The sequence below is a fragment of the Prunus avium genome, chromosome 8 (assembly GCF_965620075.1).
Source record: "Prunus avium chromosome 8, drPruAviu1.hap1.1, whole genome shotgun sequence".
In the NCBI taxonomy this organism is placed as follows: Eukaryota; Viridiplantae; Streptophyta; class Magnoliopsida; order Rosales; family Rosaceae; genus Prunus; species Prunus avium.
In genome coordinates, this window is record NC_142291.1 from 33,644,235 (window position 1) to 33,664,949 (window position 20,715).

At 37.1% G+C, this 20,715-nt stretch overlaps 4 protein-coding genes across 11 annotated transcripts; 2 read left to right on the forward strand and 2 right to left on the reverse strand.

Annotated features, from left to right (window-relative positions):
* The first annotated feature begins 288 nt into the window (after window positions 1–288).
* Window positions 289–1,906, forward strand: LOC148292592 (aquaporin PIP2-7). Its single transcript, XM_088245292.1, has 4 exons — window positions 289–744; window positions 863–1,158; window positions 1,316–1,456; window positions 1,575–1,906. Exons 1-4 carry the CDS (start codon window positions 456–458, stop codon window positions 1,692–1,694), a joined length of 846 nt encoding a protein of 281 aa, XP_088101418.1. The 5' UTR covers window positions 289–455; the 3' UTR covers window positions 1,695–1,906.
* A 2,754-nt stretch (window positions 1,907–4,660) lies between these two features.
* LOC110753780 (GCIP-interacting family protein) lies at window positions 4,661–7,496 on the reverse strand. 3 transcript variants are annotated; one of them, XM_021954750.2, is made up of 6 exons: window positions 7,337–7,496; window positions 6,921–7,093; window positions 6,286–6,479; window positions 5,954–6,194; window positions 5,238–5,374; window positions 4,661–5,151 (listed from the first exon to the last, which is right to left on the reverse strand). In XM_021954750.2, the coding sequence occupies exons 2-6, from the start codon at window positions 7,042–7,044 to the stop codon at window positions 4,924–4,926; spliced, it is 924 nt and encodes a 307-aa protein (XP_021810442.1). In that variant the 5' UTR covers window positions 7,045–7,093; window positions 7,337–7,496; the 3' UTR covers window positions 4,661–4,923. The 3 variants fall into 3 exon arrangements, with proteins under 3 accessions (XP_021810442.1, XP_021810440.1, XP_021810441.1); XM_021954748.2 differs by having other exon boundaries at window positions 6,286–6,482; XM_021954749.2 differs by having other exon boundaries at window positions 6,286–6,482; window positions 6,921–7,083; window positions 7,337–7,495.
* A 901-nt stretch (window positions 7,497–8,397) lies between these two features.
* On the reverse strand, window positions 8,398–12,839 carry LOC110753774 (uncharacterized). 6 transcript variants are annotated; one of them, XM_088245289.1, is made up of 7 exons: window positions 12,462–12,839; window positions 11,585–11,733; window positions 10,944–11,084; window positions 10,263–10,409; window positions 9,973–10,137; window positions 9,572–9,846; window positions 8,398–9,430 (listed from the first exon to the last, which is right to left on the reverse strand). In XM_088245289.1, exons 2-7 carry the CDS (start codon window positions 11,706–11,708, stop codon window positions 8,654–8,656), a joined length of 1,629 nt encoding a protein of 542 aa, XP_088101415.1. In that variant the 5' UTR covers window positions 11,709–11,733; window positions 12,462–12,839; the 3' UTR covers window positions 8,398–8,653. The 6 variants fall into 6 exon arrangements, with proteins under 6 accessions (XP_088101415.1, XP_021810429.1, XP_088101414.1 ...); XM_021954737.2 differs by having other exon boundaries at window positions 9,572–9,834; window positions 10,036–10,125; window positions 12,337–12,473; XM_088245288.1 differs by having other exon boundaries at window positions 9,973–10,125; window positions 12,337–12,473.
* Window positions 12,840–15,875: 3,036 nt separating this feature from the next.
* LOC110753788 (transcription factor ABORTED MICROSPORES-like) lies at window positions 15,876–19,438 on the forward strand. The gene is made up of 10 exons (XM_021954761.2): window positions 15,876–16,036; window positions 16,135–16,191; window positions 16,504–16,622; window positions 16,706–16,888; window positions 16,970–17,048; window positions 17,149–17,217; window positions 17,339–18,040; window positions 18,278–18,598; window positions 18,690–18,866; window positions 19,037–19,438. Exons 3-10 carry the CDS (start codon window positions 16,522–16,524, stop codon window positions 19,262–19,264), a joined length of 1,860 nt encoding a protein of 619 aa, XP_021810453.1. The 5' UTR covers window positions 15,876–16,036; window positions 16,135–16,191; window positions 16,504–16,521; the 3' UTR covers window positions 19,265–19,438.
* Window positions 19,439–20,715: the final 1,277 nt, after the last annotated feature.

Genomic DNA, 20,715 nt, shown 5'->3' on the forward strand with positions numbered 1-20,715 from the left:
GAGAGAGAGAGAGATAACCGTTGTAGGTCGTGGTCTAGTTGGACGCCAGGCTGACTCACCTTTGGCCCCACCCAATACCCATCAGCATAACCTCCCTAAACCCCTTCTCCCCTTCACAGTCACAAAGATGATTAGCCTTCACATGGTCTTGCTGTACCCTCTGACCCCACCCACCACTCTCTCTCTCTCTCTCTAAAAACCCTATAATAAAAAACCACACACACACCCTTTTTCTCTCTCTCTAACCTATTCTGTCGCACTCCCAACCATTTCTCACATATTTTCAAAATCCCCAAACTACCCCTCACTTGTCCATAAATGTACCATTTCCCTTCCCTTCTCCCTCCTCACTCTTAAAAACAAACCCCTCACTCCCAAAAACTTCCAAGCTCACACTACACACTCTTTTGAGCAAAAGACCAGACTTTTGAGCGCTCTGTACCTGCTTGAGAAAAATGTCCAAAGAAGTGAGTGAAGAGGGACAAGCCCACCACCATGGGAAGGACTATGTGGACCCACCACCAGCTCCTCTCATCGACAGCGATGAGCTCAAGCGGTGGTCCTTCTACAGAGCCCTCATAGCCGAGTTCATAGCCACCCTGCTCTTCCTCTACATCACCGTATCCACTGTCATAGGCCACAAGGCCCAGAGTGGGCCTTGCGATGGCGTTGGCCTTCTGGGTATTGCCTGGGCCTTCGGTGGCATGATCTTTGTCCTCGTCTACTGCACCGCCGGCATCTCTGGTAAGAAATACCAGCAACCCATTTCGTTTTCAGGCCTTTTCTTCAAAACCCATGTCGTCTTTTTGCCCTGTTGGTGCTTGATTTCTGATGAGTTTTTGGTTTCTTTTTGTGTTTTCAGGTGGTCACATTAACCCAGCTGTGACTTTCGGGCTTTTCTTGGCTCGCAAGGTCTCGTTGATCAGAGCTGTGGCTTACATCGTGGCCCAGAGCTTAGGAGCCATTGCTGGTGTTGGGCTGGTCAAGGCCATCCAGAAACACAACTACAACTCACTGGGTGGTGGAGCCAACTCGGTGTCTCAAGGCTACAGCAAGGGCACAGCTTTGGGTGCTGAGATTATTGGCACCTTTGTTCTTGTCTACACAGTTTTCTCAGCCACTGACCCCAAGAGGAGTGCACGTGACTCCCACGTGCCTGTAAGTCTCAAATTCTTGAGCTTTTCTTGTTTCTCTCTTCGTTTCCATATTTGGTTTCTGTTTTGTTTTCCAAACCAAAAAAAAAAAAGTTTGGTTTTTGGTTTTTGGGTCTTGAGATTTTGATGATTTTAACATGTGGGTTGGTTTGTATGAGCAGGTTTTGGCTCCACTGCCTATTGGGTTTGCTGTGTTCATTGTGCACTTGGCTACAATCCCCATCACTGGTACTGGAATCAACCCAGCAAGGAGCTTTGGTGCTGCTGTGATTTACAACCACGAAAAAGTCTGGGATGACCATGTAAGAAGAAGACCCTTTTGCTTTTGGTCTTTGTTAAACTCATACTTCATGCCGTTTTGATTATTGTCGTTGTGATGATTTTTTGGTCTTTTAACAATGGTTTTGTGAATTTGTGCAGTGGATCTTCTGGGTTGGGCCATTTATTGGAGCTCTGGCTGCAGCTGCATACCACCAGTACATTCTCAGAGCAGCAGCTATCAAGGCTTTGGGATCATTCAGAAGCAACCCAACCAACTGATTCAAAAGAGAAGAGATGAAAAAGGAAGAAAAGAGAAAGTCTCAAGTTCTGATATTTTGTTCTATTTATTAGTTTGTTGATGATGTGTGTATGAGAAGATCTTGATGTTGATGATCATCTTATATCTCTCTTGTTTCTCTACTATCATTTAATTTCTTACTGTTAGCTGTGGATGATGTGCATTGAGTAGTGATATGTTTTGCTCCCCTGTTCTCTCTCTCTCTCTCTCTCTCTCTCTCTCTAATAATTTTCATTATGGTCTCTCTTACCCACCTAATAATTATATTTTGGAAACCCTTTAAAAATAGAAAAGCAAACAAGCAATTTACTAGGTAAAATTATATTTCCAACTTGCATTAGCAAGCTAAAAAACTTAAGCCAGCTAGCTGTCTTCAATCCATGCATTGCACAGGCCAAAGTTTTAAACTTTCTTGGCACAACTGCTGGCTCTACAAAGCAGCAGGTGTTGGTGTGGTTTGTCCTGATAGCTTTGGATTCCAGTGGGTTCAGGCCACGCGTCCTTCCACAAGAGCAGCCTAGAGCATTGAAGATGCCTCTATACACACATATATATTATATACATTGGGGCCTGCAGGGTTTTGTGAGTGAGGTGCTGCTCTAGCCCGGGTTTCTTTGTGCCTTTCTGGAAAGGTCTGAAATGACAAGTGTGTTGGTCCAGTTTTTGGAACAGAGTGGACTAATAATAACCCAGCCTCGTAATAAAGTAAGAAAGTGAAAGCAGAATGGGATTTCGTGGAGGACTCCCTGGACTGGACTGGATTGGGACGGGACTATATAACCAATGCTCTCTGTATTTGCATTTGCCGCGCATTGGGCTGCATGTCATGGCAAGCACATGGGTGGATGAAGCTCATTGGTCCACTGAAATTCCAAGAAAGAAAAAGGAAGGAGAAAATGACCTTTTTGTATATTTTTACCTGTTATTTTATTTGCCTCTCGTCTTTTCACGATGGTCATTTCGTTGGAAACCTAGGTGTATGAGAGAGAGAGAGAGAGAGAGAGAGAGAGAGAGAGTGGTCCATGCAGTGTTAAAAATCAGGCTTCAACTTGGTTTATTTAGTGCTGTGGTCCTCACCTGTCCTGCTGTGCTGGGTCTCCAATATTTTCTTCACGAGGATGCTAGCGAGTCATAGTTGTGGTTCAAAAATATTCATCACTCCTTGTCCCTTCTTATTTTTGAGATTTTTTTGACAAGCATGAACTGAAATTGAAATGATAGGAATGTAGCTCCAACGGGACCACAGGGTTTTTACCGTGGTAGATGGTTAATAATACAAAACAAGTCTCTGAAAATCGTTGCTACAAATTTTCAAGCAGCAGTCAACCTCATCTTGCTTCTGATATTTTTTATATATAAGCGATACTCTAAATTATTCAAGGGGACTAGAACTTAAATGCAAAAGGGCGCCCTGCTCTAGTTAAATGGCCTAATCCACGTCTGCTCCGAATTCTAAAAAGAAAAAGAAATCCTTGTGTAGTATTTTTCAGTTCATCTTGCCACAAACTGGTAGAAGATTCAAAAGCTGCACCTACAGATCAACGTGTGGAACATGAGATAACACGTGAAGCTCAACACACCACCAAAAGCTTGAAGCTCAGAAGAATAAATGAATAGGACAATGCTATGCAACCCAATTTATATATATTTTTTCTAACTTTTATATTTCCAACTTGTGCAATATTCAGAAATTGAGCTCCAACAACTATGTTTTTTATTTGCAATGATATGCCATGCACTGCTCCACCATTTTAATGGTGCTTGGACCTCACAAGAGAGGAACTTCGCGTTTTGGGACATTTAAAAAAAAAAGTCTTGGTGAAAGGGGGTAATCTGGATGGGGTCTTCTAACACCCTCTCAAACATTCAAAAGAAGATGCCATCAATAAAAGCACTGCAATCATGAGGGACTTATAGCTAGAACGTTTGAGAGTTTTGTAGGCCCATTCCATTCCTCTTTGGGCAACATGCCATTGTTCACGATTTTTAGCCTGTTCTTGCAGGACTGAAATCACCCAAATTTAGAGAAGTTTCCACTTTCCTATCACATGGGACCGATCTGCGTGAGGACCGCATCTGCCATTAGGCACTTCAGAGTGAACACAAAACTGATAATAGCAATTCCACATATTATCAGGCATTTTCGTATATTTTTTAAAGGCTTAATATCACAAAACATTCCTAAGGTTTATGAAACTATCAAAGTGCATCCTCAATGTTTTTTTGTGTCATTCGTGGTCCTCAAAGTTAGTATGTGTGATCACAAACGGTCCCTGCCGTTAGATTCCGTAAAAAACTCCGTTAATTTAAAAAATTTCGCAAGGACCATTTGTAATAGGTGCGTGAACCTCAGGGATGTTTTGTGATATATATACACACATATATACACACATCAGCAAATTAACGGAATTTTTGACGGAACCTAATGGCATGGACCATTTGTGATCACACATACTAACCTTGAGGACCACGAATGACACAAAAAAATATTAAGGATGCAATCTAAGGGCCCGTCTGGTAACATTTTCGGAGAGTGTTTTCTAAGAATATTTTCAGAGAATGAAAACAAAAAAACGAATTTGCATTTTCAGGAAATGAAAATGCGTCTGGTAGATTAATTAGAAAACATCTCCAGAAAACAAAAACAATGAAAACGTGTCTGGTAGTACAATTTGAAATAATAATATGTGAGTTATTTTTATGAAAACGTTTTCCACGAGAATGAAAACAACTTTTTTCTGTTTTCTACAAGTACACATGAACTTGTTTTCATTTTATGAAAACATTCTCAGTGTTTCTGTTTTTGGGCCACCGAACGTGTTTTTGCCTTATTTTTGTTCTCTGAAAATGAAAACAACCTTTTAAAACGTTACCGAACGGGCCCTAATAGTTTCGTGAACTTTAGGAACGTTTTGTGATATTAAGCCTTTTTAAAATGATGCATATATGCTCATATGAAAAAATGTATAAATTCCGGTGTTAACCGGACAACTATTATCAGTTTCTACACGAAAACTTGCTACACCACTTAAAACTACAACAAAATCTGAGTATAACAAAACACTTTCACCCCAAATTCTAACATGTATTATTACAATTCCCCAGCACCAATCTGCCAGAAGTAAGTCGATGGAATCATAAGTTCCCATAAGTCAGCTGATTACACAATTAGACAAACATCGGAAGACAGTGCATTTTGTTGAGTTTACCTTAGTCAGGCAATGCAGTTCCTCGCTCAAGATTGTTTTTGATCTCCAGTGTGTATCTACCAAAGGCTCGCTCAATCTTCTTATTGAAATGCTCATTTCGGTCATTGATGGAGTCAATATCTTTCTCATCGTGGAACCTCCTCCTCCTGCTAAATGACTTCTTCTTCTCCTCCCGATCCTTGAGTTCCTTGACCATCTTATCAATCTTGTCCTCTGATATCTTTGGAGCCTGCACAATTAAATAGAACATTCAGGGCTTAGACCCCATTTTTAACCAGATTACCAGGAATCAGATTTCCCTCAACAGCAAAATACCTTCCCATATTGGAGGCTGGAAGCTTCACGATAGAACTCTGGATCAGCCTCTTTCATCCTATTGTATTCTTCCAAGTCAATCTCAATGTTCTTTGTTCGCTTTTTGTATGCATCATACAGAGTTTTCTGATTGAAAACTGTTTGAACAACATCTCAGATCACATTTTGATTTTATAAATTTATACAAGACTAGAAGAACAAAGTGGATATCAAGAATATTGTTCACTTCAACACTTAATCTTTCTGCATCCTAATTGGCAATAGAGAATTCTGATATGTGTGCAAGCATGCATAAAAGCACATGGTTGAATATACGATGTATACAAAACCCAATTTAGCTTAAACATATGTATGGCATAGTATCAAATAAATAATGTAATAACATTAATACGCCTCTTTCTCTTGCTTAACCCTAGGTTACACAATGCCATTTCCTTTCCTCATATGTCCTAAATATTCGTATCTACTCATTAAGAGTAACTAAGCCATTCCAGTTTACATCAACAAACTTTCTCTCATATTCTATAACTTCAAAAGCAAATTGAGTTTGATAAAAATCATGAGTCCATATCAAATACAGCTACAAGTATGTTCCGAAACAAAGGAACATAAAGAGCATATGTATCATCATTAACAACAAACTAAGGAGACCAGCTAAAACCTTAACCAAACAAAGAAATAATAATGAATTAATGAGCAGAGATTCTAAAGCATACCATCCCAGCCAGCTGGGGCTGGATCCTTTTCCCATTTCTTGTATTTTGCCTCTGCCATCTCTTGTGTATCTAGCATGTACGCGCTTTTCATATCCAAATTATTTGCATCTAGAAGTTTGCCAATTCTTTTCTTCCTCTCTTCAAGCCATTTTTGTTTAGAAATGCCCCTGGACTCTTGTGGAGGTTCCAGTCTTTTCTTTTCAGCTGCAATATCCGTTTGATTGTCTTTTCTTGCCTTATTCTAAATAAAAGTTCAAAGTGGAATCAATAAAGAAGTATGATGGAACAGTTTTATATTTTAAAATCCAATTAACATAATGACAAGGACTTACCATCTTCATCCTCAATTCCCACAATTTTTTCTTCCTCCCCGTGAACTTTGTAAAGTCTCCTTCCATATTCTCCTCAGGATGGTCATCACCATCATCAGCATGTTCTTCAGAATCTGGTTTTTCATTATGTACATATTCCTCTTGCTCAGCGGCCTCTGAGTTGGATTTTCCACTACCACCATTGGCTTGCACATCTTCTGATGTAGTGTAGAACAGAATGATTTAGGTATACAGACACAAATTGGGGTGGAACAATAGTTTCATAAGGGGGCAAAAAAATGGAGGACCTAGAATTTTCAAGTATAGCTAAAGTTCTACCACACATATTTGAATATTTAAAAATAAACAATGCAGATTTCTATATAATAAAGGAGGAAAAATTGATAACTTGAGTCCCTACTCCGTAATAACATTTGAAAATAATGTATTATCCCATAAAATCAGTCCCCTGAGGTTCAGTTTCAGATGAAAGCAGCTTCTGTCCAAGAGCATACAGCTTACAGTTATGGAGTCAAAACTTAAGTGCAAGAAAGATTTCATCTTTCTCTAGGCCACGACATGAGACGACATGAAAAAGCCAATTATGACATACTAAACAGACACAAAAATGGACTGGTTAAAGAAAAAAGAATTACCTGACTGGTTTTGATCCATTCGAGACTTGGCTTCGGCAATAACTGTGAAGCAATATTCGCTGCATTCATGGTAGGGATTGGATGCATTTCTGCAATCTGGGTGTACTCTTCCTTCGTCAGACATGTTTTTCGCAATTCAGATATTCTATATCTCTGAAGCTACCTGAAATAAACTACATCAAATAAAACTAATTTCAGATTCCATAACCAAACCAATGACATTAATTTCAAAAATCCAACTCTTCTAAATTCCAAATCTTTAATTAGAAAGCTATAATGAAGTCTGGCTCTATAATTTCAATTCCTGAAATCATTCATGGGCTTATCGGGAACTAAACGAAACCTAACTCAAACCAAAACCTAAAGAAGCATAGCCAAATCAAATACGAAACTAATTGCGAAGATAAAGGACGAACCTGCGAGATGAATTGCTTCGATTGCTGTGGTCGGTGTCTGGGTTTAGGTTTTGCTTAGGGAAAGAGGGATGAGGAACAAAAGGGCTTAGGACTGACGCGCGAATTCGAATAAAAATGAAAATTCTATATTTTTTTGGGCGGTGAGGTGAGCTGTGATTATTTTATTTTATTTTTAATATGCCTCCTCATTGATATGGAAATGAAAAAGTTTGTCCCAAAGCATTCGAACAAAAAAAAATGATCAACTTAAATGGCTGGCCCAACAAAACTTGTGATAATTTGCCCAACTCCCATACAAATTTCATAAATCTCAATCCAAGACCTCCATCCAACAACTTAAAATGACAAGAAGAATTTGCATGTCATGGAGATAGTATTGTAGTTATCCCCATCCAATCACGTTTCGTCATGTAGAATTTTTATCACACGTGGCATAACATAATTATTTGGGGATAGTAAAATAGTGCTATTCCCAAGATATATATGTTTTTCTCTAAAATCACAGGGGAAAAATTTGCTACAAGGTTAGATTTCCCTTCCAAAATTTCATCAAATCTCCATCCAACGGCCTAAAATCACAAATGATGTAGATGCTAAGATGCTAAGAGCATCCACAATGGGGGGTGTATATGGGGGTGTATGTTAAATATACACCCCGAGTCACCGGAATCGTCTCCAATGGGGAGATGTAAATGGATATAAATATACATCACCACCATGGGGATGTAAAATAAAATATATATTTACATCTATTTTTACATCCCTTGCAGGCGGGACCCACCCGAGAAAAGAGAAGAAAAATAAAGAAAAGTCAACATAAAAGGCTGGGACCCACGGCTACACCCCCGAATTTACACTCCCCCACTGGAGCAAAAAACATATTTACACCCCCCGGAGGTGTAAAGGGGATGTAAAAGTGGCTTTACACCCCCGAATTTACACCCCTCCATTGTGGATGCTCTAAGAGTATGGTATGAAGCTGACAAATATGGCACAAACAAGAACCTTGGCAGTTTATAGAAAACGAGCCGGATCTAATTTATATGAGATGAGGAGCTCACTTGTTTCAGAAAAAGGGATATAGAAGCATTTATTTGTCAATTACTTTCTTCTACCTCCATTGTGTTCATATAAATGGAAGCAGAAAAACTCAAAAGAAAAGTGACATGATTTCATCAAACCACTCCGAAATCGACACGATATCCTATGTTTACTATATAGCTACAAGTATAAAAGGATGAGCTAAATTAGTTTCACCCTTCAGAACATTTTATCTGTGACCTAGTGATTACAGGCTTTACAGCTTTTGAAGTCGCCTCACAACACTTTGTCCAACAATGGCTTGGTTTGAAGATTATCAACCTTGGACTTCATGTTACTAACAGTCTCACTCAGAGCAGAAGATTTAAGCTCAAGCTCCCTCAGGCGGGCTCTGGTTTCAGCAACCTCCTTTTCTTTCTGAGCCAAAACCTCCATATGTGATTCTAGTTCTTTCTTTGTTGATTCTATATCGCGATCGCAGTTGGCCTTTGCTGCTTCGAATGCTCGATGCCGACTGACAAGTTCAGTGGTTTCTGCACATTCGTTGATGATAAGACGAAGCCAACCAACATCCATTCCTGAGGATTCTACATCCTTAAGCATAGATAACATTTCTTTGACTTTAGGCTTTGTCAGCTGCTTGATTGAAGTTCGCTTCAACTCTTGAACCACATAACATACGCACTCGAGATAGTAAGAGCGGATGACAATTGATTCCAATTGACAGCTTGCTGCTATATCACCATATTTGTCAAAAATGGACTGGAGAATTGAAGAGAAACTTCCTTTCACACGGTATTTTCCCACAGACACACTGGAATCAGAGTTAACAGATCGCGTCTCTTCTTCATCACTCTCTTCAAAAGGTTGGAGAGTACCTGAGAAACTAAAGCTTCTAGAATCTGAAGCTGAACCAGCAGCGCCCTCTCCTGCATTGTTGACAGTAAGATTTGGAACAGAATGATGAAGATTTTCATTGTCTTCCCCATGACCAGGTAATTCACTAGTGACATCAGTAGCACCATTCTCTGGAGGATCTTTGGGATATTCAGGCTGTCAGAGAGAGATAACATGACAGAGGAGTCAAATTGATACCAAAAAAAAGACAGAACTTGTAACAAATTTGTGCGTTAGCTCCTGGGGGAAGAGGGGGGGTGGTATTGTGGAGGGGGAGAAGAGAGAGAGGGAGCGCACCATTGTGATAATTCCAGATGGAGGCACTAACAGAGAGGACTGCACTTGTACCTTGTTGAAAGAAGGATCTTTTACTTCAGAAATCGGTGGAGAATAAGATTTATGCTCACCATTCTGTAATTTCACCTTTTCCTTAGAAGGAGACGAGGGTAAATCAGAAGGATAAAGCACACCTTCATCTGGTACATTTTCAATCTCTTCAGGGTGCTTTGGTTTGGATCCATGCTTTCGTCTGCCGAATATAGGATCATCAAGCACGGAGTCTGCAATTGAAACTGACCATAAATTAGGAAAAAGAAGCATGAATACGTCTGCATCCATGTGTATATGGGAATGGCATGGGGAAGAGAACTGAATAAATAAATCCACAATCTGTCAAGTGGAAGAAGATGCATGCTCACCATTCCCTAGTTTCACTATTTCTTTAGATGAAGATGATGAAGAATCAGAAGGATAAACTATACCTTCAACTGGGACATCTTCAAGCTCTTCTGAAGTCTTTGGTTGGGATCCCTGCTTTCTTCTGCCGAAAATAGGATCATCAAGGATGGAGCCTGCAATCAAAACTGACCCTAAATTACGAAAAAAATACATCTGCACAGTGCACCTATAGTATATGTGCATGGGAGGGGAAAGAGGAAATGCATAAATAAATCCACAACATGTCGGGTGAAAGAAGATTTATGCTTACCATTCTCTAAATTCACCTTTTCCTTAGATGACGGAGCATCTAAATGATAAACTGCACCTTGCCCAGGGACATTGTCAAGCTCTTGAGGGGGCTTTGGTCGGGATCTCTCCTTCTTTCTGCCCAATATAGGAACATCAATTATGGAACCTGCAATTAAAATAGCACATTAGAAAAGGGAACAACCAAGATTACAATCCATGAGCATTATTTGCATTGCCGGTGGAAGAGGAATGAATAATTCACAATCTGTTTATTCCCTGCACAAGGACAAGAAGGGCTTCTCTTGCCCAGGAGCTCATAGAAACTCCAATTCATCATTTGGAAGAAGAAGATTTCCTTGCAGAACCTGAGGCATTCCTACATGAAACTAGATTCTGTTTATAGAATTACACGCTGGCTATGAATTGATGGCATTTCCATTTCCCAGGACTGGGGGGTTAAAGTATTGTAGGTTTTTCGTATGTAAGAAGGGAATGTCATGTAAGGTTATATAAAGCGATGGTGAAATAAATATCTTGCATGGGAAGAGCATCTAATTGTTGTCAAACAGAAAACATAGGTTTCTATGAACAGCTTCTTCTCCTATGTGGTTTTTCAATTATTGCAGATATGGAAAGGAAAAATGTACAAAATTACTTAACACAGTGTATTGAGAGTTATCACACAAAAGTGGGGAAAAACCTGGTTCTTTTATATCCCCACGAGGTTTGGCACCACCGGTTTGTTGCAGGTAATATTCAGGGTCATGGTAAGGATTAGATGCTCTTCTATCGTCCACCGCCTTTTTTTTGAACTCACCACCTTTAAATGTGCTTCCATTATCTTTGAAAAGAAAAGAAAAGAAAAAAATTCTAAAATTTCCAACCTATATTCAGAAAATGATAACAAGAAAAGACCCCTCAAAGAAGAAGAAACACTCTACGAGCCACTAATTCACCACAAGAAACAATCTCTAAATGAATAATTCACTGCACCTCGTAAGACCCTACTACTTTCTAATCAATCAAGACAGTAAAACATATCTGCTGCCCAGATAAAATTTGAATAAAAGCTGCAAGGTATTCAAAATTAAAAGAGTTATGAGACTAAACAACATGCCAATCATTTATGCAAAACACAGAACGGTTAATCCAATAAGAAATTATGCGAGCAACAACCGATGACATGAAATGTGTGCCAACAAGGGAAAACACGGGTCCTCGCATTTTAAGAAAAACTAGTCAGAATTTATACTGAAAATGAATTTGTCAATCTTCAAAGTGTTCAAGCATATTTAATTACATTTATTTAAAAATAAAAAAATTTGATCCAAGAATACTAACCTGATTTCTTTTTAGTCTTCCGGCCTTTCCCTTCCTGAATCTTTCTCAAGCAATTTTCAGTGCATTCATGGTATGGATTGGATACATTTACGCAGTCAGGGTGTACTCTTCCTATCAAAGACATCTCTCTATTGAGCTCACCTACAAGGCTGCAAATTATAATTCCATTAAACAATTTTGAATTTTTATTAATCCGGACACATGGAAGCTTCTGAAATTTTCTTTTCAAATCTAACAAATTTTCCTATAATTTTTTTAAAATTCCAAACCTTTAGGTTCTCTCTAATATTTTGTGCAGAAGTTCAGGAATAATCAGGCAGACATACAATTGATAATCATTCAACCAAAACAAAAAGCAACATGTCTTCTAATAAAATCATGAAAATTAACACTCAGAAATACTGACAACTTCCATAAAGATTCGTTTGGTTGCTGATAAAGCATAGCAAGAAAAGGGAAATGAATAGAAAAACCAGATAAGAAAAGTTAAAATGGAACCTTTCACCATCAGGCAACCAAGCAAACAAGAATTAACATTCACCACTCAATTCAGGTCAATTTAACAAGTCAGCTAAGCTGATAAGGTCAGATTTTTCATATGAAAAAAGAACCCATAGAACTTAAATCATAACAGAAGCTCAAGTCCCTTGGTATTCTCACTTTATTCTCAGCAACCAAACAGAGTATGAAGAGCAATCTTCAAAAACAAAAAGACATGCACATATAATTTCCTAAACTTTCTCATCACCCACCACAAGATCATTCATGGGCTTAAAGAATTTAGCATCTTTAACAGATTCCAATGAAAACCAACATCAGAATTCCACCAAAAATAACAAACAACAGAATAAAAAAGGGCCAGGGTGAGAGAAAAGACCTTGAAATGAAATGGGTTTTGATGGGACTTCTGTTCTGCTCTCCCAGCGATTCTATAGGAAACGATTTTTGTGTGACGAAGAGCAGCAGATGACTAAAAGTTGGTGGAGCACTCTTGTTTTGACCACTGCGATGACTAATCAGTTCTCTCTAGAAAGCAACTAATAAATTAGAAAACCCCGAAAAGTTCACAGCTTTTCTAATGTGAAAGTGTTTAATATTTTTCCAAGTTGATTATTGCGTACTCCTGCACACGAGACAGAAGGCAATAGGTGGTGGGGTGAGCCACTGCCCACTTTTCTCCATGGCCCCCCTTCGCTGACGCTCTGGCTGATGCTGTTGTGGCTTCTACTAACAATTGGCTACAATTTTTGTGGAGGAAATATGAGTTTAGAACAAAGATTTAGGTGATGGAAACCAAATAGTTAAAGACAAAAGCCAGCCCCAAAAGGGAAAAATCGAAGGCAATATTTATTATGTTTTTTAAGTAGTGGTAGGTATGTTTTCTTGTATGTATTCTCTTTTGAAAATACTTGTCATGTACCAATAATTTTGTACATGATAAATCCACATCATGAATGTAATCAATTGTAAATAATTTTGCACACTTTGGTGCTACCAAGTATTTGTTGTTTAAGCTGGGAAGGGGAGGAGGGATGTGTTATTGGAGTTTGAATATGAGATCATTGATCTGTAATACAAGCAATATGCTTACCATTGAATATAGCGTTTTAAAAAACTTACTCGCTATTAGTTTAGTAATTTTCCTTTTTTTATTGTTAACAAAATATGTTAAGTTCAAATTCATCGAGAACGCACATTTAGATGTGTAGATTCTATTGCATATTCTAACAATTTGATTTGATTTGATTGGATGATGGGATCAATTGATATTAGCATAGGTGTAAATTACTTCTAGAAAGTCATAAGCCATAAGATATGAGCTACTTTACGTGTTCGTTTGGGTTGGGAAGAATTGATTGTGTGAATATAAAAGGATAAGATCTCTATTATTAAAGTTAGAAATCCCCACTTCAATAGATTGACATTAACCGTTAAATGAGTGCTGATATTTTCACCCGTGTTCTATTTTTTCACTCAACTTATCTTCCCACACACCATGTAAATTTGAAAAAATACAATCCTATCTTTCCATCCACCATTATTCCTAAAATACCATTTAATTATTAATTGAAGCAAATTTTCTTTGCTTTATTAGTAATTCAGATAATGGAGAGGATCAAGTTGTATTTGACATACTAGATAAGATAGGTGGGGAAATATGACCGATGGTGGAAATAGCAACACCCCCATTGAATTTAATTTGAATAATCATAATTCAATTTTGAGAATTTTAGTTTAAATGCCATAAATTACACGATTTTAGAAGTTTTTTCTTTCTATACATCATCTGCCTCTCCAATCTAGAAGCTCATTGTTGTCTACATCATGCTCCTTCGATTAATTCGCAATAATTATCAATTGGCCACCCTTGTTTCCCTAAACTCTCTAGAAATGACAGGCTCATGTGGATATTTAAAAAAAAGTGCATTTTTTCTCTTGCATTTAAAGGTGTGAATAAGGGAGCTCCCTACGAAGAATAAGTAGAACATGGACCGCCTATAAATTAGTTGGGAAATAACTATTAAGGTCCAAATTGACTTCATGGATACTTCCGTTGGTTTCTTTGTTTAGTTTAATACTGATGGTCTCGTGAGAGGAAATTAGATTTTATCAATATGAAAATTTGAATTATCATATGCCGACTTTAGTCATATCGTGATGTAAGTCATTTTCTGTCACGGATATGAAAGCCTTATTCAATCTTCTCCTCTGTATAAAATAAAATAAAAAAGTCAAAAACCACGCGAAGTCCACATTGTAAAGCTTCAAACAAAATTCTATGAGCCACACCACAGGTGGAGGAATTTGAACATGCCAGCTGAGAGATTGAAGTCCCCAACTTCCAAGAGTATTTAAATATATAAATTTATATTACGTTAGAGATCTGGTTTGCATCGTAATCAATAATCGAGGTCAGTTGACTCCATTACGGGCTACCATTCTCTCATTAACTTCCAAGAAGGTTGGCGTTTTACCTAAGCTATTGCATCTATTTTGTTAGTGGGAAGGTGCAACTGGGTACGTAGTGTTTGTTAAAAGTTTTCTCTCCAAAGCTGTTTGGTAACGTTTTTAAGGTCCCGTTTTCATTTTCTACTAAAAACGTATACCAAAACGTATTTGGTATGTCTTTTTCATTTTCACTGGAATTCGGTTTCTGAAAACACCAAATATCATTTTCATTTGGTATATTAATTTTATGATAAAACCATCATATATTATCAATTTCATATTTATTTTAAACTAAAGATAATAGAATTTTATTATCTAGGGTTTTCTAAAATTTGATTTTTTTAATATTATTATACATTATTATTCTCGAATTATACATTTTTCATTGTTTGTAATAATTTTAGCTTTTAAAATATCATAATTTTTTTTAAAAAAATATTTTGTAGGACAGAAATAAGCAAAAAAAAAAAAACTCACATATTAGTATTCTCAAATTGTCCTACTAGACACGTTTTCACTATTTTTATTTTTAAAATATGTTATCCAATCATGAAAATGCAAATTTATTTTATCGTTTTCATTCTTAGAAAATATTCTCCGAAAACGTTACCGAACGGGGCCTTAATTTTGAGTTAAATTATTAGCTTCGAATTTGATTTTTCTTCTTCTTCTGAAAGTTTGTGTGCTAATTTGTAAAAATTAAAGTGTAATAATGTAACATGCGTATATGCATATAAAAATGTGTATGCATATATCTTATATATAGCTGGGGCTGTTAGCCGGCCCTTAAATCAAAATGGGTGGACAAGTCTTGCACCACATGGTAATATTATTGCTGATGTTTTAATTGCTTTTGTTTTCAGCTCCAACTTCCAAGTTGTAGAGTAGTTGAAACATGAAAGAAACTGAAACCAAAACGAATAAAAAACTAGGTAAGGTAGTTAGGGTTCTAAGGTCATGCGATTTGCGTTTATCCATCATTTCCAACTCACATACAATCTTTTTAAATCTCTTCTCCTTTAACTATCTAAAAACACATTAAAAAAAGGGAGTAATTTTAGCAAGATTACATTAATTTAATCACATTATGAAGTATTTGTATTATATACAATCGTTCATAATAATTGATATACAATGAACTCCGTATGTCACGTAATATGATTTAACTTTTACGGTTTAGCTTATGCGGTTAAGAAATGTGGTCCCTTCGCCATTGTTTTATTGAAATGTATATATATCATTTTAACAAAAACAAATTTCTCTCCTTCATGCATGGGATGCAGTTCACCAACCAAAGGTTTAAGGTAGCCAGAGCCTTACACACATATATATAAACAAAGGAACATTTGTGAGACGCAGGGTTCAACTGTTTTTTGCATTCTTGGCATCTCACTGGAAAATTCAAAATAGAATATTGAGCTTTGTTTCTTCTCAGTTTGCTGAGATGGGTTTTCAGGGATGAGATGGGTGGAGATATCTGTGAGCTTTATTTTGACTGATGGTGTAAGCAGTAGTTAACTATTGATTACTCCTTCTTTTGGGTTTTTTTTTTTTTTTTTGTTTGTTGTTCTTTCACCAAAAAAGTTTCTTACTTTGTTCAGTAAAAAGAGACAGCCACAATAATCTTGGAAGCAAGAAGCATTGTTGTCACCTGACAGGTCTGGTTCTCTGTTGAGTGCTTGTTAGTGCACTAAAATGAGAGCTACAACTAGATATTGAACTCACCACAAATATATATATTGTCATCGCTTCCATATGAGTTTAACTTGAGACCTCCTCCAACCAACATAACACAACTGTCAATAGAAATTTTAAAAAAAACTTGGAGCATTGTGAAGAATTACCAATTTGTTGTAGTTATTGATAGTCATCTTAATTTGGTTTTCTGACAAATTCTAGCTGATTCTAGCAAAGATTATATCACAACAAGAATATGCAATTAATTCCATGCTTCCACTGGTCTTTTGCAGTTAATTATTTCAGGAGGCATGATCATCATTATGCAATATTTGACTGAGAGGCTTAGACCCCTTGTGGGTTTGAAGGGCTGGGATTATTGTGTTATTTGGAAATTGAGTGAAAACCAAAGGTTAAGAGGAAATTTTTAATTAACTGTTACTAATTCATGTTTTCTTTTTGTGACTAATTTTTAGATTGGTTAATTTTTTTTAGGTTTATTGAGTTGATGGATTGTTGTTGTTCTGGGGCTGATGAGAACACTCAGACTAATGGAGGACAAGAACTTCTTTTCCCAGTTTATCCAGTCCTTCCATGCAGAGATACAATGCAGCACTCAAGAACCAATTCCTGTGATGTTCTTGCCCAGCTTCCTTCTTCTCTGCCCTTAGACTCTGGGTACTATAAATCCTTTTAATTACCATACAAAAGAAATTAATTAATGTTTTTATATCATTAACCATGGCTGCTCATGAGCAGGATTTATGCACATCCCTTAATATCAAACCAGCCCATTTGGTTGAACTCATCTTCTAACAGAGATTCAAGTGCCATGGCAGTGAGCTCAAGTTCCCATTTTCCTAGCTATTTCCAAAAGAAAGTCATTTTTCTGAACATATAATGAAATGTAACTATATACTTCTACTTACATTTTGTAGGAAAGAGATGGGACCAGAGTTTTGGTTCCAATTGCAGGAGGGTTGATTGAGCTGTTTGTCTCCAAAGATGTATGATATTTTATGATGCTTCACTCAAACCTTCCTTAATTTCTTATGTTAGATTTGAAAAAAATAAATTTGGTCACATCTCTCACAAATAGTTTGTTTTTGGTAACTGTCAAATTCACAGGTCTCTGAAGACCAACAAGTGATTGATTATATTACAGCCCAATGCAACATTTCAAAGGAGCAAGACATCCTTGGTGCTGGCTGCAATACAAGCTTCCCTGTCAATATAAATGACATGAGAACTGAAATACAACCACAGCCATTTCCAGGCAATGAGAATGAAGGAAATGATCATCTAAACAGTAATCATTTCCAGCAGCCACCTGTTGTTTCCCCTTCAGTGGATCATGATTCGAATGTGCCATATGACATATCAGTTGATCGAATCCGCCTCCGCAGCTCTTCTCCAATGAATTTCCTGCAACATGTCACTTACAACTCAGAGAACAGCATGAAGAATGGTAATAGTAATGTGTACTATGAGCAGCGTTCACATGAGTCCTTGGGAGAGATGGGGCTTCAAGCTGATGCTGATGCACCAAACATGCACAATAGTACGCATGTTATGGAGGCATTGGAAAATATGGAGCAGCAGGGTGTTGAGGATCAAGATTCAGTTAAACATGAGGCCCAGGGTGGAAGAACTGCAGATAATTCAGGCTCAGATTGCAGTGATCAAATTGATGATGAAGATGACACAAAATATAGGCGGAGAACAGGGAAAGGGCCTCAATCCAAAAACCTTTTTGCAGAGAGGAAGAGAAGGAAGAAGCTCAATGAAAGACTGTATCGCCTTCGGTCTTTGGTTCCCAACATTTCTAAGGTGATGATCATCATTGACCTTATTTTTGCCAACTCTTCAGAACCTAGTATAATTTCCTGGCTCTTTCTCAAAGTAGCATTTTCAATAGGAAAGTAACACAGAAAAGTAATGCTAGATGAACCACATTTTCTCATGTGGCAGTTGATATGTTGATTAATAGTTGAGATCATAGCTAATGTGATTAGAAAAACATGCCCCCTTTAGCAGCATCTAATGCTTACTCATGTTGATTCTCAGATGGACAAGGCTGCCATCCTCGGGGACGCAATTGATTTCGTGAAGGACTTGCTGAGGCAAGTAAAGGAACTCCAAGATGAGCTTGAACAGCATTCAAATGATGAAGGACCTAATAAGAAAACTAGTGCCAATATCTGTGGAAACCACAACAATTTCCAACCAGAGATTCTAAATCAAAATGGAACAAGCATTACTAACAAGCCAGAAAATGATGATAAGCCTCCAAATGGATTTCATGTGGGCACAGCAGTTGATATTGGCAACATCTCAAAACAGCAACAGGACTCAGATAGTACAAATGACAGAGGACAACAGATGGAGGTATATATATAGACTTAATATAAAATCTTATTATATTCTTATATATTTGGATGTAAAATAAATTATATATTTTTTGGACAACAAATTGCAGCCACAAGTGGGAGTCACTCAGTTAGATGGCAATGAATTCTTTGTGACTGTGTTCTGTGAGCACAAGCCTGGAGGGTTTGTGAGATTGATGGAGGCATTGGATACTTTAGGCTTGGAAGTAACCAATGCAAATGTGACCAGCTTCAGAAGCCTTGTCTCCAATGTCTTTAAAGTTGAGGTAATAATAAGTTAACCTTATCAAATAAGATTAATTAGGATTTTGATTTTGATTGTGACTTGACTTAACGGAATTAGAGGTAGGTGGAAATCGTGCACTTGCCTAAAAATTTAGATGGTATTTATATAAATTTCCCTTAATATTAGCTTATATTATGTCTGGTTATGCAGAAGAAAGACAGTGAAGTAGTTCAAGCTGATGATGTAAGGGACTCTTTGCTGGAGATAACAAGGAACCCATCATCAAAAGTGTGGCCTGAGATGGCCAAAGCAAAAGCATCAGAAAATGGGAGTGGATTGGATCACTTTCATCATGATGATCACCATCATTACCAGCAACACCATCTCCACAATTACCATGCTTCTTCATACCACCTCCAACATCTTTATAATTATTAATTGAGCTTAATCTAGCTACTAGTTATGTATCAATTAATTAGGCACATTCAGTTTCTTTCACTTTTCCTATAATTAAGCTGTAGAATGGTCGTTTTCAGTACTAAACATGCTTCATTTTGTTACTATTACTTTGTCTAAACTACAATAATATGTGGAAGGAGGATCAAACTCAAATGCAAGTGACGGACAAACACACTACTCTAACACTACTCTACGTTTGAGTTTACCGATGAGTGACATTATTGTTAGTTAATGGTGTTTGATTAATTGTTAGTTAATGTGACACGACATAATAAGCAAAAGCAATTAAACAATTAAACAATAGCTTTTTTTTGGGCCAAAGTTAGGAAGCAGTGGTTTTCTCACACACTACCAATGTGTTATGAGGGTTCGAACTTGAGAACATTAGTAAATCAAGGTCATTTACCACTGGGCTGGAACCAATAGCTTTAAAACATAGTCTAAAATTCACCAAAATTTTTTTTTGAGAAAAATCTCAAAGTTTTATTGAAAAGTAATGGGAATAACAACTCTAACCGGAAAGCTACCGTTGTTTTTAATACTAGTTCAAAATTTAGCATCACTTGGAGCATCTCCAACTGATATGTCAAATTGCCACATGGACATGAAAATGACAAAAATTGAAGGTTAAAGTTGTTCCAACCGATTAGTCAAATCCTACATGAATTTAAAGGCTAGAAGAGATATGTCAAAAATAACATATCAAAAAGTTTGATGTCAAATATTATTTTAATCATGAACCTCGTTATCATTTACTCTCTTTTAAAACTTTATGCATCATATGGGCCCCATTTGCTTTTAAAAATATAATAAAATAATATGATAGTGGAGTTAAATTTTTTCCGAAATGTCAAATTGCCACATGAGCCATCATTCAAATTTAACATTTTGCATTTGACATCTCCAAGAGAGATGGTCTAATAAGAAGCCTAATTGGATTGGAAGCAAAAGATGAAAATACAAAATTCCAAAAATACCCTTAACATTTAAAATGGTATTTTTTGACCTAGCGTACAAAATTATTTAGCCTAAAAAGCTGATATGTCATGGCAAAGCCCAAATGTGTACCATTTGTTGTTGTACGTCAAGATGTCTCAAAAGAGTTTTTCTCTGTGGAAGCCTTAGCTTCAATTTCATATGTAGCTAGCTTTGTTGTGGACTGTTGGCCATTTCATGTAAATGGGGGACAGCAGAGCCCGCGTTTTGTTCACCACCTGTTTGATGAATTGCTGATGCATGGTTTCCGTTTTTGGTTTAAAGCCTTAGAGTAGTTGAAACATGAGCAAATACATATACCAAACCGAAACGAATGAAAAACTTTTGCAAAGTTAGTTAGCATTTTGTACGCTATATTAGCTCATGCAATATGCTCCTGCCATCATTAACTTAAATACTAAAAATATAATAATAATAATTAAATAAGGATACTG

Excerpts from the sequence above, each read along its gene's own strand:
- LOC110753788 (XM_021954761.2), top strand. The coding sequence starts at position 16,522 with ATGATCATCATTATGCAATATTTGACTGAGAGGCTTAGACCCCTTGTG. Across the intron at positions 17,218-17,338 it reads AGCTGTTTGTCTCCAAAGAT|GTCTCTGAAGACCAACAAGT; the intron begins GTATGATATTTT and ends TCAAATTCACAG. Across the intron at positions 18,041-18,277 it reads TGGTTCCCAACATTTCTAAG|ATGGACAAGGCTGCCATCCT; the intron begins GTGATGATCATC and ends GTTGATTCTCAG.
- LOC110753780 (XM_021954748.2), bottom strand. The coding sequence starts at position 7,044 with ATGTCTGACGAAGGAAGAGTACACCCAGATTGCAGAAATGCATCCAAT. Across the intron at positions 6,483-6,920 it reads AATGGATCAAAACCAGTCAG|AAGATGTGCAAGCCAATGGT; the intron begins GTAATTCTTTTT and ends ACACTACATCAG. Across the intron at positions 5,375-5,953 it reads AGCCCCAGCTGGCTGGGATG|TTTTCAATCAGAAAACTCTG; the intron begins GTATGCTTTAGA and ends TTGTTCAAACAG.
- LOC148292592 (XM_088245292.1), top strand. The coding sequence starts at position 456 with ATGTCCAAAGAAGTGAGTGAAGAGGGACAAGCCCACCACCATGGGAAG. Across the intron at positions 745-862 it reads CTGCACCGCCGGCATCTCTG|GTGGTCACATTAACCCAGCT; the intron begins GTAAGAAATACC and ends TTGTGTTTTCAG. Across the intron at positions 1,159-1,315 it reads CACGTGACTCCCACGTGCCT|GTTTTGGCTCCACTGCCTAT; the intron begins GTAAGTCTCAAA and ends TTGTATGAGCAG.
- LOC110753774 (XM_088245287.1), bottom strand. Across the intron at positions 9,847-9,972 it reads AATAGTGAAACTAGGGAATG|TTTCAATTGCAGACTCCGTG; the intron begins GTGAGCATGCAT and ends ATTTATGGTCAG. Across the intron at positions 9,431-9,571 it reads CATCTGGAATTATCACAATG|CCTGAATATCCCAAAGATCC; the intron begins GTGCGCTCCCTC and ends TCTCTCTGACAG.